The 13473-nt window shown below is 33.8% G+C and overlaps 1 protein-coding gene across 4 annotated transcripts in view; it reads right to left on the bottom strand.

The window, feature by feature from the left end:
- The window catches only part of LOC123555101 (uncharacterized), a 116168-nt gene that overhangs the window by 91312 nt on the left and 11383 nt on the right, over positions 1-13473 (bottom strand). For all 4 annotated transcript variants that reach the window (XM_053540322.1, XM_053540320.1, XM_053540321.1 and 1 more), the window contains exons 3-4: positions 9506-9865; positions 7586-7693 (exon numbers count right to left, since the gene is read on the bottom strand). In XM_053540322.1, coding sequence (XP_053396297.1) covers positions 7586-7693; positions 9506-9865 — 468 coding nt within the window. The remainder of the gene's footprint in view (positions 1-7585; positions 7694-9505; positions 9866-13473) is intronic.

The following is a 13473-nucleotide window of genomic DNA, read 5'->3' as shown; positions in this document are numbered from 1 at the left end:
GTTGTGTATAAATATAATTGAAATCCACAAACCGATTCATTTGCAATTTCGATTGCTTCCATGTGTATTCCTAGGCACTGCGTTGAAAATGGTTAGAAAACCAATAGAAAATGTTGCTGAAATCAGGGTTTAAATAAAAGCCCGCTGTAAGTGGTGATTGTGTGTCAAAATCATACATGATGAGATATGTGTTGTTTATGGGGATAAACAAATGTCATTTTCCACTGTTTATAGGTGGTTTACAAAATTCAGTTCCGGTCAATAATCAGTCAAAGATGCCCCTTATTCAGGAAGACCAAAGTCTGCTGTTACTATTCTGTCTGAAACATGCCAAAAGATCAAATACTGCTAAACGAACACTGACAGCAAAGAAGGTGTTATACGACATTTTCTTCAGAAATTGTGGGCCAATCATGAAAAAAAAGCTTTTTCAAAAGGTAGGGGTGTGTCTGGTAGCTTCTATAAGAATGTGGTTTGGAAAACATTGCAAACAAATATGAGAAAAGTATGTCCAAAAACCGGCCTCAAGCATGCTCATTTGTTACACGGCAATGCTCCAGCCCACGAATCCTCAACCGTAGTACAGTTTTTGAAGTCTGAAGTCGAACCCTCCCAACAATAATATTATTAGTATATTAATATCTCGGAGAAAACATGTCATTTGCAAAAGTTTTCAAACACTCCTCGTATGTTACAGAAACACATAAGAATTAGTTCTTTATTCTATATCTTCCTTTCAAAATTAAGAAGCGTTTCTAACAAGGTACAGAAGGTGAACTGCCTTAATTATAAAGCTTTATATTTAAAGTACGTGTTCTTCCGTGGTGCATTAGTCACGAACGCAGAAAAGTTTTATTGCCGCGGCGGCCAGGGTTTGATTCCCGACTCGATCATGATTTCTTTCGTAAATTTGACATTTTTAAGATAGTTCAGAAACAAAAATTCGTGTTCTAGTGTTCAAAAAATGGACAAAATTTAATTTCAAAGAAAGATCATTTGCAACAAAAATAATCTGTAGGTCAGTGCCTTTGATAGCAGAGAGAAGAACTACTCGAGGAAGCTCTACCTTAATTATGTTAGTAGACTTAATAATAAAGACAGGCAATACCAGAGGAAACTCTATCTTAATAAAATTGGACAAGGGAGGGTCAGACAGCAGACAGCGGCATTACCTGAGGAAAGTACACTAAAAAAAATAGTAGACCAAAGGCAATATATTGAAGATTAACTCAACCAGATATTGGTAAATTGAAGATTAAATTAAGAAGTCCGGCATTACCAGCGGCAAATCCATCAGATATTGATAAACTTGATGGTAAAAAGCAAAGAAACTGTCTCATTAGGTATCCGCACTTTGAAAACTGAATACTGTTTTATTTTTGGGGGCAATGCCCCCAGATTTAACAAACCGTCTTTCAATTTTCTTGTCGAGCTTATGACCAAACTGACAACACACAGAAAACAAGTTCCAAAGTATTTACCAAACATAACTTTCATATTGCATTTTGCAATTATATTTTTGATCCAGATATGATTAAATAGATCTACACATTTTATATTAACAACAGTATGTGAAGAAAACTAAACTGCATTATAAATATAAATTATAATAGATCTTCTTAAGCGTAAGAATAAGAAAGACGCTTGATTTGATCATGTTATCGATTCTGAAACCGACACTTGTTTTGATCATGTGACCTATTCTGAAATCCAATAACTAGTTTCAATACGCTCAAAAAAATGTGTTCATGATTCTGCGTGAAAATAGCAACTACTAAGGAATTGCAACGCCACTGATAATTTTAGCCGATAGATTATTGATTTTTTCATCGCCGTGCCTCGACACTGTTGTGGATGTGTATTATGGAGAAACTTTATCAGTTTGCGGCAATCAGTACCGTTTATCAGTAGGCGAATCTATAAATATGCGGCAACATCCTATAGATCCCGATTCGCAATCTGTTAAAATATCTTTTCTGTGCAGGTGTTATTTCTAAAATATTATTTCAGAAAATACAGTGCTGAAATGAAATACTTTTCGCATGTCTAAGAAAATATTTTCAAGAGATATGTTATTTATGAAAATTAATACTATATAAAAAATAATAGTAATAAAAATAAAATAAAAAACAGTGTTTTACTTGAAATAGAATAGGTAGAAAAAATTCATTACTTATTCGTCAGTTTGAATTTATGACTTATTTGGTTCGGGGTATGGGGAGGGGGGAATTAATTTGACAGTTTGATTTCTTGTAATTATTATCTAATCTAATAATCGTCAGTAGATTTTTTCTCTCATTGTTCGAATTCGTAAAATCAACTATGAATAGATTACTTCTGTTTTACACCAACTATTAAGAACATTTTAAAGCTTAAAGGCATATCTATGTACTTGGTCGGACCGTCCTTATTCGTGATTGTATAATGTATAATTATATATTTTGACCTCGAAATCAGCTGTAAATCGTTAATCAAAATGTCTTGTCCACAGAAGTTGCATAAAAATGAATTGATTTTCAAATAGTTACTAAAATCTAATACACAATTGCACGGTGCATATCCATATCGGCGGACTCTTTGCGAAATATGCTTTATCGGCGGTTTCTTGCGTCGGCACCAGCGATTCTTTGCTATAAACAGGTTGGCAGTTATAAAAAGTCAGATAAACACACCAAATTAATTAAAGGCCTAGATTTTGGCAGTGAGCCAAGGGATTTCTGTCTTCACCAGCACAGTTGGGGGCTAATGACCATCACACTATGGTTCCAATAAACAAGGGTCAATGTTTATTGGAGAGTCAGTCTACCTTACAAGTGTATCAATTAGTGAGAAGGGGAAACAATGTAATTTATTGTTAATTGATATATAATTGATAACTTTTAAAGTTATATTAGTTTTTTTTTTTGGCATTTCTATGTAAAGAAAAATATTTGTTGATCAATCACAATAATAAGATAATCAGAAACTTATTTTCACAATAATGAAATGATGATAAACTTTCTTAAAGAAATATGCAAGTTTTTATTTTTTCAAAGTCTGTCTGTAGAATTGTGATATTTCATAAAAATGTGACTTTCACTCATCTAAAGCTTGCAGAATACTGTAAATAACATTTGTCTAAAAATTGAAAACAGTATGTACGTTTCTAAGTTAAAAAGCAAAGCATGAAAAGTTCACTTTGGCAACATACTGAAAATGAAAATTCAGTACAGATGGAACACAATAATTTGAAGTTCAAATAATGTTGATTACATGAATACAAGAAACCCAGTTTTCAATTAGAAAAATATTGTTTGTCAGCACAAAGAACTCATGAAATTTTCACTATACTTGTGTTTTATTATATGATTATTATTATTTTCAATATTATTACTGTATCTTTAAGCATCCTTTATGTAATATAATATTAATAATAATAACAATAATAATAATAATTATTATTATTATTTTATTATTATTATTATTATCATTATTATAACATTAAAGTAATAGTTATTATCATATATATAATATCAAAATAATAAGTAATATTATTATTATTCCACATTTCACTGAAGAAAAATTAATTTCTTTCAACTCCACTGCACACATCTTCATGGTCTAGGGGTCCCTGCTGTGCTAATTGCCCTCTAATCAGTTACGGTTACATAATCGCTGATAAGCAGCAGATAAGATGAGAGTTGTATTTTGGATTGGGGGGGGGACACTTATATAGTAGTGAATCTAGGCCTTTAAGCTATAATGTTTCCAGATAGTCATTAGCCTAGAGCCTCTCTGTGCGTAATGCAGAGAGCCTGCCTGTGTATCAAAAAAAAAAAAAAAAAAAACCGGTATGCAGAGAGACCGCCGGTGCCATGACAAAACCGAAAGTAAGTGGTTTTGAAAAAATCCATTTACATTTCGGCCTATTTATCTTTATTATTTGGAAGAATATTGATAAATGAATACAAATAGTGCGCTTGATATATATGATATCAAAGCAAAAACTGGTTAAAGACTGTGGAAAAAGTCGGGCTAGTGTTCCATGTCAGTACACCATCAACAAATTTCATCGAGTTGCGAGCAAAATCGCTGATAATTAAAAAGTAAACACTATAAAACATAGAAAAGACAATCTTATGTTCCGTGCTCTACTTATTTTTGAGCAGCATACCTATGATCATGGATGGCAGCTCGATTTTTCGCCTCCCATACCATCCTGGGCAGTGTTTATAGCAAAAAATAGCCGGTGACGACGCAAAGAAACCGCCGATACAGCAGATTTGGAAAAGATTGCGTCGATATGGATATGTACTGTGAATTGGAGAGAGCATCCTGAATATACATGTCCTCTAGGGAAGGTTTGAATCCATGGAGATGTTGTCAAAAGTTATGGCATCAGAATCTTGCGAGCATGCAGTAATTTCAATAGCAACCACCACGCCACCGCAAATCAGGGGAGATATTTTTTTTACTTTTTCCTGAAATCCGACCTCGCTATAGGGCCAATAGAAACGCGCTTATTCTGGAAAAGTACAGCATTTCCCAAACTGAACATGTGCCCGATTCTTTAGTCTAAAGATCAGAACATTATGTATATGACATATGTATATTCGGGAAATCCTTGAAAAAGGACCGAAGAAAAAATTCATTCTCAGATTTTTATATTAAAAAAAACGCCATATACGCTGATCAAACTGGTATTTATCTGCAGGAAAATTATCGTTTAACGTAAAAAGTGCGCTAAATACTGTTATAATTGCGCGTACATATACGTATTTCATCATTTTTCAGACCGAGTAATTTTTGCTATGGGAGGTAATCCACCATTCCACGATGATAACTTGCCGCAGGTGCCCGTTATATTTTGGCCTCATTTTCTTGGTAATTATCCCTGCAGATGTACATTTATGTTACCAGTTTAATGTATTTCATCTATCTGAGCGTGCAAATGGTTTCTGATGGTGATATTCGAAGGCAGAACCACCAGAAATCTTGTTCTTTTTCCACGGGCGTTTCGTATCCTAATTTACTCGAACCTAACTGTATACGCCAGTTCGGTAGGTTCATTGATATGACGAATCACGGTTTTCATAGTGTTTAATGTATTTCTTATATTATGATATTGATAGTTTGAAATACAGGTGTATATTAAATAACCTAAAATTGAAACAGACAATGTTATTTTGATCAACAAACATAACAAACAATATGAATAATAATATCATCATATATCATGTATATTTTTAAGAAAACAATTACTGAATTTTAGCAATAGTTGGAATGGAAAAAAGGTAGATCTATAAAAATATTTTTTACAGGTGTTTGTGTGTTAACTAATGACGACTCCTTATTAAAATGATGCTTATTTGTAACAAAAAAAACATTCCGTACTTTTTTAATTGATACACATTAGAAAACATAGCCTAGATTTTTTCAATGTCAGTTCAAGGAAATCCTGTTCCTTTAAACTTTCACATATTGGAATATTTTGAATTTCTTTCCAAACTTTCATAAAGTGTTAGAAAGTTTGCCTGTTTCTGATAGACTGTCAAGAACACATGATGTCAGGACATAGAGTGCAAACAGAAGTATTGAAGAAATTGAAATACATTGTATAGCTTTATCTTTTTCATTTTATCAAACCTGGCAATGAAAGGCTTTTGTTTGTCGATGAACAACTGCTATTGAACAAGACTAGATTTTTTATCTTTACGTTTTGAACAATATATAGAAGTGTATTGAACACAAAGTTAATAAATTTTATTGTTGTGCACTGTTAAAGTTGTGACCACTCCATTTCTTGCCACACACAAGTGCATTACATAATGCCTGCATGTACTTCCCTGACATGAATGGGTTACATCAAGTCTTGAAACTGCAAAGCATTGCCCCCATCAGTCCTCTCAGTACTTTGATTACAAATTGCATTGTCTCATTTTGTTACCTATCTTTTCTCTAAATCTATAATGTTTGCTTGCCGTAAGTATGCAATGTAACGTAAATGTTATCATATTACATATTGATAAAGAGCGTTAAGATGTTTGATTAGGTGAAAGTTTATAGCTTATTTAAACTTATGTAACTTATCATGACATTTTTACTTTAATTTACATTTACTAAGGACTTTAAACGGATATTTTCCATACATACAAATATTCCAATTAATTTATTATTATTCAACTTTACAATATTACACACTGTATACGATCCATTGCGCACATCATATGAAACAAGTAACCTAACCAGTGTTCCAGTACAAACCTGTTCTCCGCAAGTAACTACCAACTTCCCCATATGAATTATCAGAGGTGGAGGACGAATGATTTCAGACACAATGTCTTTTATCAAATCGTCACGGAGAACATACGCCCCGCCCTGGGATCGAACTCGCGACCCCGCGATCCGTAGACCAACGCTCTCCCTACTGAGCTAAGCGGAAGCGGACGTACGATCTTTATAGATTACAGCGATACTTTCGCTTATTCGGTATTGTGTACAAACAAGTGTTTCCTGTCAGAAATTCTGACAATTTTCCAAAAATGAAAATAATGAGAAAATATGCGAAACTCAGATTCATCAAAAGGATGAGACTTATCTTTAACAGACATTTTGATAGTGTGGACTATTTGTACAATAATAAATGAATTATAGCGATTCACATGCTGGAAAGTGGATGAATAAAAATAAATTGGCGACCACGAGTGTCAGTTGAACTGCAAACAATTTCGGATAAGAATTAAACGAGGCATTGGAGTATATAATATGTGCGTGGTTGGTTGTATTATCTTGATCAACACAATATGTGTACAATTTTGTGTCTCGTTGTCTGCAACCTAAAACGAAATGACTTTTAAAGCGGTTCATATCACAGTTCAAATGATAAGACACTCACTGAGGAAAATAAATAAGAATTCAAAAAATTTAGGTAAGTTCCAGTTACTGCTGATTATGTCGCATCAAAAATATCTCGCAAAATTATTCTCAAGTACCTGCATACAACTCATTCTGTTTTACTGGCTAAAATAATGATGCTTTCTAAAATAAGTCTTAACAACTTGTCAAGATTTTCCACCTGAACGTGCATAGCTGCCATAAGGTAACTCACAGAGTTCTTTTGGCTTTACCGCAAACTGTCGAAAGTTGAATAATAATAGTATCATTAATCAAGCGATTTATATTGGCCTGAGCCTTGGGCCAATACGACAACCCTTGGACAGATAACAAGGCCAATATAGAATTGTTTGATTAATAACATTATATTACAATGCACCATTTTGAATGATATTTGATATATGAAACCTGTAAATAGTATTAGATCTAGCTTATGTACTGTATAAATGGAAATATTTGCGGCGTGGAAGTGTTCGCGATTTTCGCGAAATCGAAAAATTCGTGAAAATATCAGCCAGTGTGAATTTCCACGTTCACCAAGGCACGTTATTATAGTCATGTAAAGATAAACAAATTAAGCTTTGGCACTTTAGCCTTCGGCTATTCGCGAATATTCCTGCTCGCGAAATGTCTCGAATCGACGGCAATTCGCGAGCTTTTTGGCACGCGATTATATCCACTTACACAGTATTTGCTTGTGTACAAAACTTACTAGAACTGTCTGTATCTTCTGTTATCACCGAAAAACCAGGAAGGTGTCCATTTGATGTCCATTCAGTAATTGAAGGAAGTCTGATTTTTCTTTCTGAGCTTTTCAATCCTAAATATATTTTAGAAACAATTGCGCATGATATTCAAACACAGCCAGCCTGGTGAAAATATTCACAGAGTAATCATTATAATCATTATACTGTAATTTCGGTTATGTGTATAATTTTAAATTCGTGCACTCTTTGCATGGAAATAAAATTCTACTGCTCATTTCGAGCCAATTTCGGGAAGAAGTATTTAATCAATACTAGAAATACTATAAAAATATCCTCTAAAAGAATTCGACGTAGCAAAGCAAAAACAATAACACTTAGTTTGGATAAATATGTCCATGAGAGGCATGAAATTTGCAGCACCCCACCCACCTAGCATCGGCAGAAGCCGAATTTCATTATTAAGGCAACGGAGACCAGGGTATTTTGTAGACATCACAGTGATAAAGATAAACTGATTTGAAACGAGAACACATCTTTTGTGATAACGAACGAAGTATTGAATATTTCCGTTGCAAATATGCATTATTCCAAATTGAAAAGATATTCGCAGATTTTCCCACTACTACTCAAGGAATAAAAGAGATATCATCAAAATAGTTTGACTTATATAAATATTTTTGAAATATATATTATTTCCATTACAATTTTCCGTGAACCAAATATATTGTACGCTTTATCACATGTCATGTTTGGAGTCATGGGAATGAAATAAAGTCATTCCATAGTTTGATATTTCACTAGTATACATCCATTATGCCGTTTACAAGGTTTGAAGTTTAGGAAACGTTGGCTGAATCGACAGGTACATATATTTTTGAGGCGTTACTTGTTGCCACATTGTTTGGAATTGAAAGAATGTAAGAATTTGCTTTTTTTTCATCTTTGCAAGGTTTTGCATACGTTTTGTATGCAAGCTAGCCTCTTAGTGGATACAAATGAAAATTGATTGAAACTTCATTCATTTATTTACTGCGACGGTTTGACATGTAGTGCAAACGTTCCATGTATGTCGTTTGCATTTTCACACAATTATATCCTTTTTCGACTGAGCAAGATTCTTATGTGTTTATATGTAAGCTGGTATCTCAATAACAACTTGTGGGCAAGAATTGCAACTTGGAGACCTAGCACAGAATATCGGTAATTGTCTTCTTATTTGTTTCAGTGATGATAATGATACATGAGTACATGAATTACAAGTATCTGCTTCGTTTTTAAAATCACAAATTTACAATTACATACAAGAGGCCAAGATAATGTGTTTATTGTCGAAACTTTTTATTGAATAAATGTGTTAGTGTCAACAGTACGAAGCTTATTATCTGGATCAATTTACTGCCCACATTCTCTCTACAGTAGGATAGTTATCTAACGCTTCGGACAGTCCAGTATTTTACATATTGGATCGTTTTCGTCCTATATCCTATACATAGAACTTAATATCAATAAATTTGAAAACAAGAACTTATTAAGGTCGCTGAATTCAAACCACTTGTCCCTCACCAATGTTGGATCAAGTCCCACTCGGGGCGTTGAATTATTTATGTAAGGAAGCCATCCAACTATCTTACGGAATGTCGGTGGTTCTACCGTTCTACCCAGGTGCCCATCCGTGATAAAATGATGCACGGAGGGGCACCTGGGGCCTTCCTCCACCACTATAGCTGGAAAGTCGCCATATGACCTTAAACGAAACAAATCAACAAAAATAAAACCTTATATTCACCAAAAATCAACCGTTTTTACCAAAAACACGAAATTTCAACCCCACGAAATTAAATGATTTCGCAACATATAGATAGGATGTTTTTTATTGTGTTATAACGCTTAAAGTACTTTTGTGCTAAGTAATCAATAACAAATACCTGCCGGGCAGCTTTTGCCGTCACCAAACACACTGTAGGATCCAGCTGGCCATAATGGTTTGTCGTCAATAACAGACTTGTTCCCAGTCTTGAAGCAAAAATTTAGTCTCAATGCATATTTACTGTAAGGTCCCAGCAAGTTACTTTGTAACTCAGGCCACGTATCTGGGATTAAATTGCGGATACAACCTTTGTGATTTAAATCACAATCAGTGACCGATGTTAGTGTATGTGGACGTCTCCACGTAAAAGAAAGATACCCACGCCTCCAACCTCTTACGCTTGATTCTGGACAGCCATCAATTGGTGTTATGAGGGCATATGGTCCAGGTGGCCATTCGCTCGTCACATTGTCTGCAACTGATATTTGCGCAAAATGTTAGAAGATATACGACAAATATTAGTACTGATTACATCATGTAAAATATTACGATTACCTTCAAATCGAGACTTTGATATAATTAATATTAATGTTAAGGTTTAAGTTAGCCCTTTTAATTTTGTTTTCACTATTATTAACGATAAAGTTCTTCTACTATACACAGTTGTATTATAAACTACATTATTTAAACATTTGTGTTTTTGATTATACATGTATGAATATTCCGTAGACTTTGAATATTAATCATGAAGTTCCCGATTTCACATTTTAAGATTTCACGTTAATTTGAACAGCTATTGTGATGGGTAAATAAACCTATTAGATCCTTTGACAGCCTAAAACATAAATTTCTAGCAGGTTCAATTTAACAGAGTCTATATGTCTTACAATCGCCAATAGCAGAATCCTGTTATAGATAAACTCCATATTCCTATAGTTCCAAACATTAAATAATTGGAAAGTGTAAAATTAAAATTGTAAAAGTATCGAAATACGAATACATGGCTGGTTTTTAGAACTAACGGCATGCATTTCATACTTCAGTGTGTTAGAACATACTTTAGGATAATTCTTGCAAATGGTTTTATGCCAGTACGTGAGGACGCGAGGGATTGCAAACGCATTACGTGTAATGATACAGCTTCAGCTATTGTCTTTGGTTGCGTTTTAAGGGATTGCACACGCATTACTTGAAATGATACAGCTTCAGCTATTGTTCTTTGGTTGTGTTTTAAGGGATTGCTCACGTATTATGTAAAATGATAAGCTTCAGCTGTTGTTCTTTGGTAGCGTTCTAAGAGATCGCACACGCATTTGTGTACTTGTCAAATTATTAATATTCTCGTTGACCTTTTACAGTAACAAAAAAGTCATTATTGGATTATGCGATATAACAAGGGAAAAAGCAAATTACATTAAGTATGTATGCTTGACATTTTCACTAAATCTATATTAACCAACGCAATTTTAAAAATGACATTTGGTAATTTATACTATATAAAAAAACGTTTAGAAATGTAGGCATGTATCATAAATCTAAAATATAATAATATAAAACATAACATGTTTGATTAATTGGCCTAAATTGTTGTTGAACATCAACTACTGATATTCTATTTTGAATGCAATAAAAATAGTCATAGAAAAGAATGTTTTTAAGATATCATTTAATGGCTAACAGATAGTGTCTGAGTGCAAATTTTAAGCACATGAACATTTGGAAAGTATCATAATTATTACATTTTTGTGTATACAGAACATGCTCTTTAGTTTTTAAATCTTAAGTCACTGTGGTTAAAACAAGCGATTCGTATCCCGTATAAAACCTTCAGATTCTAAATAATAATTGGTGTAGTATGTACCTAAATCAACCGGAGGGTCCTCCGTGGCCGAGTGGTTAAGTTCGCTGACTTCAAATCACTGGGTTCGAGCCCCACTCGAGGCGTTGAATTCTTCATGTGAGGAAGCCATCCAGAAGGCTTACGGAAGGTCGGTGGTTCTACCCAGGTGACCGCTCGTGATAAAATAATGCAAGGAGGGGCACCTGGGGTCTTCCTCCAGCATCAAACCCGGAAAGTCGCCATATGACCTATAATTGTGCCGGTGCGGCGATAAACCCAACAAAATAAATAAATAAATCCATCAACTGGCGCTTGATTTACCACAGACACTTAGAGTCATCCCTCATCCACCCAAGTCATCTCTGTATGTCAATATATTTCAGATTTTAACACGAACTTAATATTTGATTCTGATCTCTCTCCGATCCGATTGATCGAAAGAATCAGATTCGGAAGAACAAAATAGACGATTACTATGTAGCTCTATGATAGTAACAGCAGACCTTATTCTTTTATTACTTTTGATGAAGAATCTTATGACACAGATACTGAAGTTTGCAAAGTGGCACTCTGAGGAGAGCTGTTGGACCAAATGAAAAACAGACCTGAATTCATCTGTTCTCCATGGCCAAGAATCTTTAACTCGAGTAATGCTAGTCGCATTGCCAAATTTGATATGAAAATATGTTGGGGACATACATAGCTGGTCTGGAATTAGCTCTATTTTTTTTAACTTGCATCCACTATTTTGTATTGTAGGAATAATAACAGCTTGTCAAATAAAATCTGAAAATCGTTTGCAATAAAAAAGTAGGTGGGGTATGTCCCAAACATATTTTACATATCAAATTTGGCATTGCGTCTTTGGCATTGCTTGACTTGAGTAACAGATCCTTGGCCATTGAGAACAGATGGATTACAGTCTGTTTTCCATAAGGTCCAACAGCTCCTCCCAGAGTGCCAGTTTGCAAACTTTAGCAGCTGTGTCAAAAGGTTTTTCATGAAAAGTAAAACAAGAGCTGTCCGTAAGATAGCGTGCTCGACTTTTTTCAGTGCTTGACTCTGAATTAGAGTTTTGCCAGTGAAAAAAAGTTAAAAAGAGACATAACTTTGACAAAAATCAAATCAGAGTTATAGGAATTGTGTCTCCTGGTGTAGATTTTGATAGTAAATAACTATTTTGATTTTCAAGTCAAAAGCTTTAATAGTAACAGGGATATTTGACTTTATCAAAAACGTTAACAAAAATTCTAAGTTAGAAAGGGAAATAATTCTGTCAAAATTCAAATCAGAGTTCTGTGGATTGTTTCTCCTCGTGTTAACTTTGATGGTAAACAAGTATTTTAAGTATCAAGTCAAAAGCTTTGATAGTAACAGGGATATTTGACTTTATCAAAAACTTTAACCAAAAATTCTAAGTTAAAAAGGGACATAACTCTGTCAAAATTCAAATCAGAGTTATGGGAATTGTGTCTCCTGGTGTAGATATTGATTGTAAATTACAATTTTGAGTTTCAAGTCAAAGCTTTAATAGTAACAGAGATATTTGACTTCATCAAAAAAAATAACAAAACATTCTAAGTTAGAATGGGGCATAATTCTGTCAAAATTCAATCAGAGTTATGGGGATTGTTTCTCTTGGCGAAGACTTCTATGGTAAATAACTATTTTAAGTTTCAAGTCAATAGCTTTGATAGTAACAGAGATATCTGACTTTATCAAAAACTTTAACCAAATTCTCTAAGTTAAAAAGTGGCATAATTCTGTCAAATTCAAATCAGAGATATGGGAATTGTGTCTCCTGGTGTAGATATTGATTGTAAATAACAATTTTGAGTTTCAAGTCAAAGCTTTAATAGTAACAGAGATATTTGACTTCATCAAAAAAAATAACAAAACATTCTAAGTTAGAATGGGGCATAATTCTGTCAAAATTCAATCAGAGTTATGGGGATTGTTTCTCTTGGCGAAGACTTCCATGGTAAATAACTATTTTAAGTTTCAAGTCAATAGCTTTGATAGTAACAGAGATATTTGACTTTATCAAAAACTTTAACCAAATTCTCTAAGTTAAAAAGTGGCATAATTCTGTCAAATTCAAATCAGAGTAATGGGGATTGTTTCTCCTGGTTAAGACTTTGATAGTAAATAAATATGTTAATTTTCAAGTCAATAGCTTTGATAGTAACAGAGATATTTGACTTTATCAAAAACTTTAACCAACGGCGACGCCGACGCCGGGGCGA

Source organism: Mercenaria mercenaria, chromosome 4 (assembly GCF_021730395.1).
Source record: "Mercenaria mercenaria strain notata chromosome 4, MADL_Memer_1, whole genome shotgun sequence".
NCBI lineage: Eukaryota > Metazoa > Mollusca > Bivalvia > Venerida > Veneridae > Mercenaria > Mercenaria mercenaria.
Note: the sequence above shows the minus strand (reverse complement) of the source record. Positions and strands in the feature narration are given on the sequence as shown.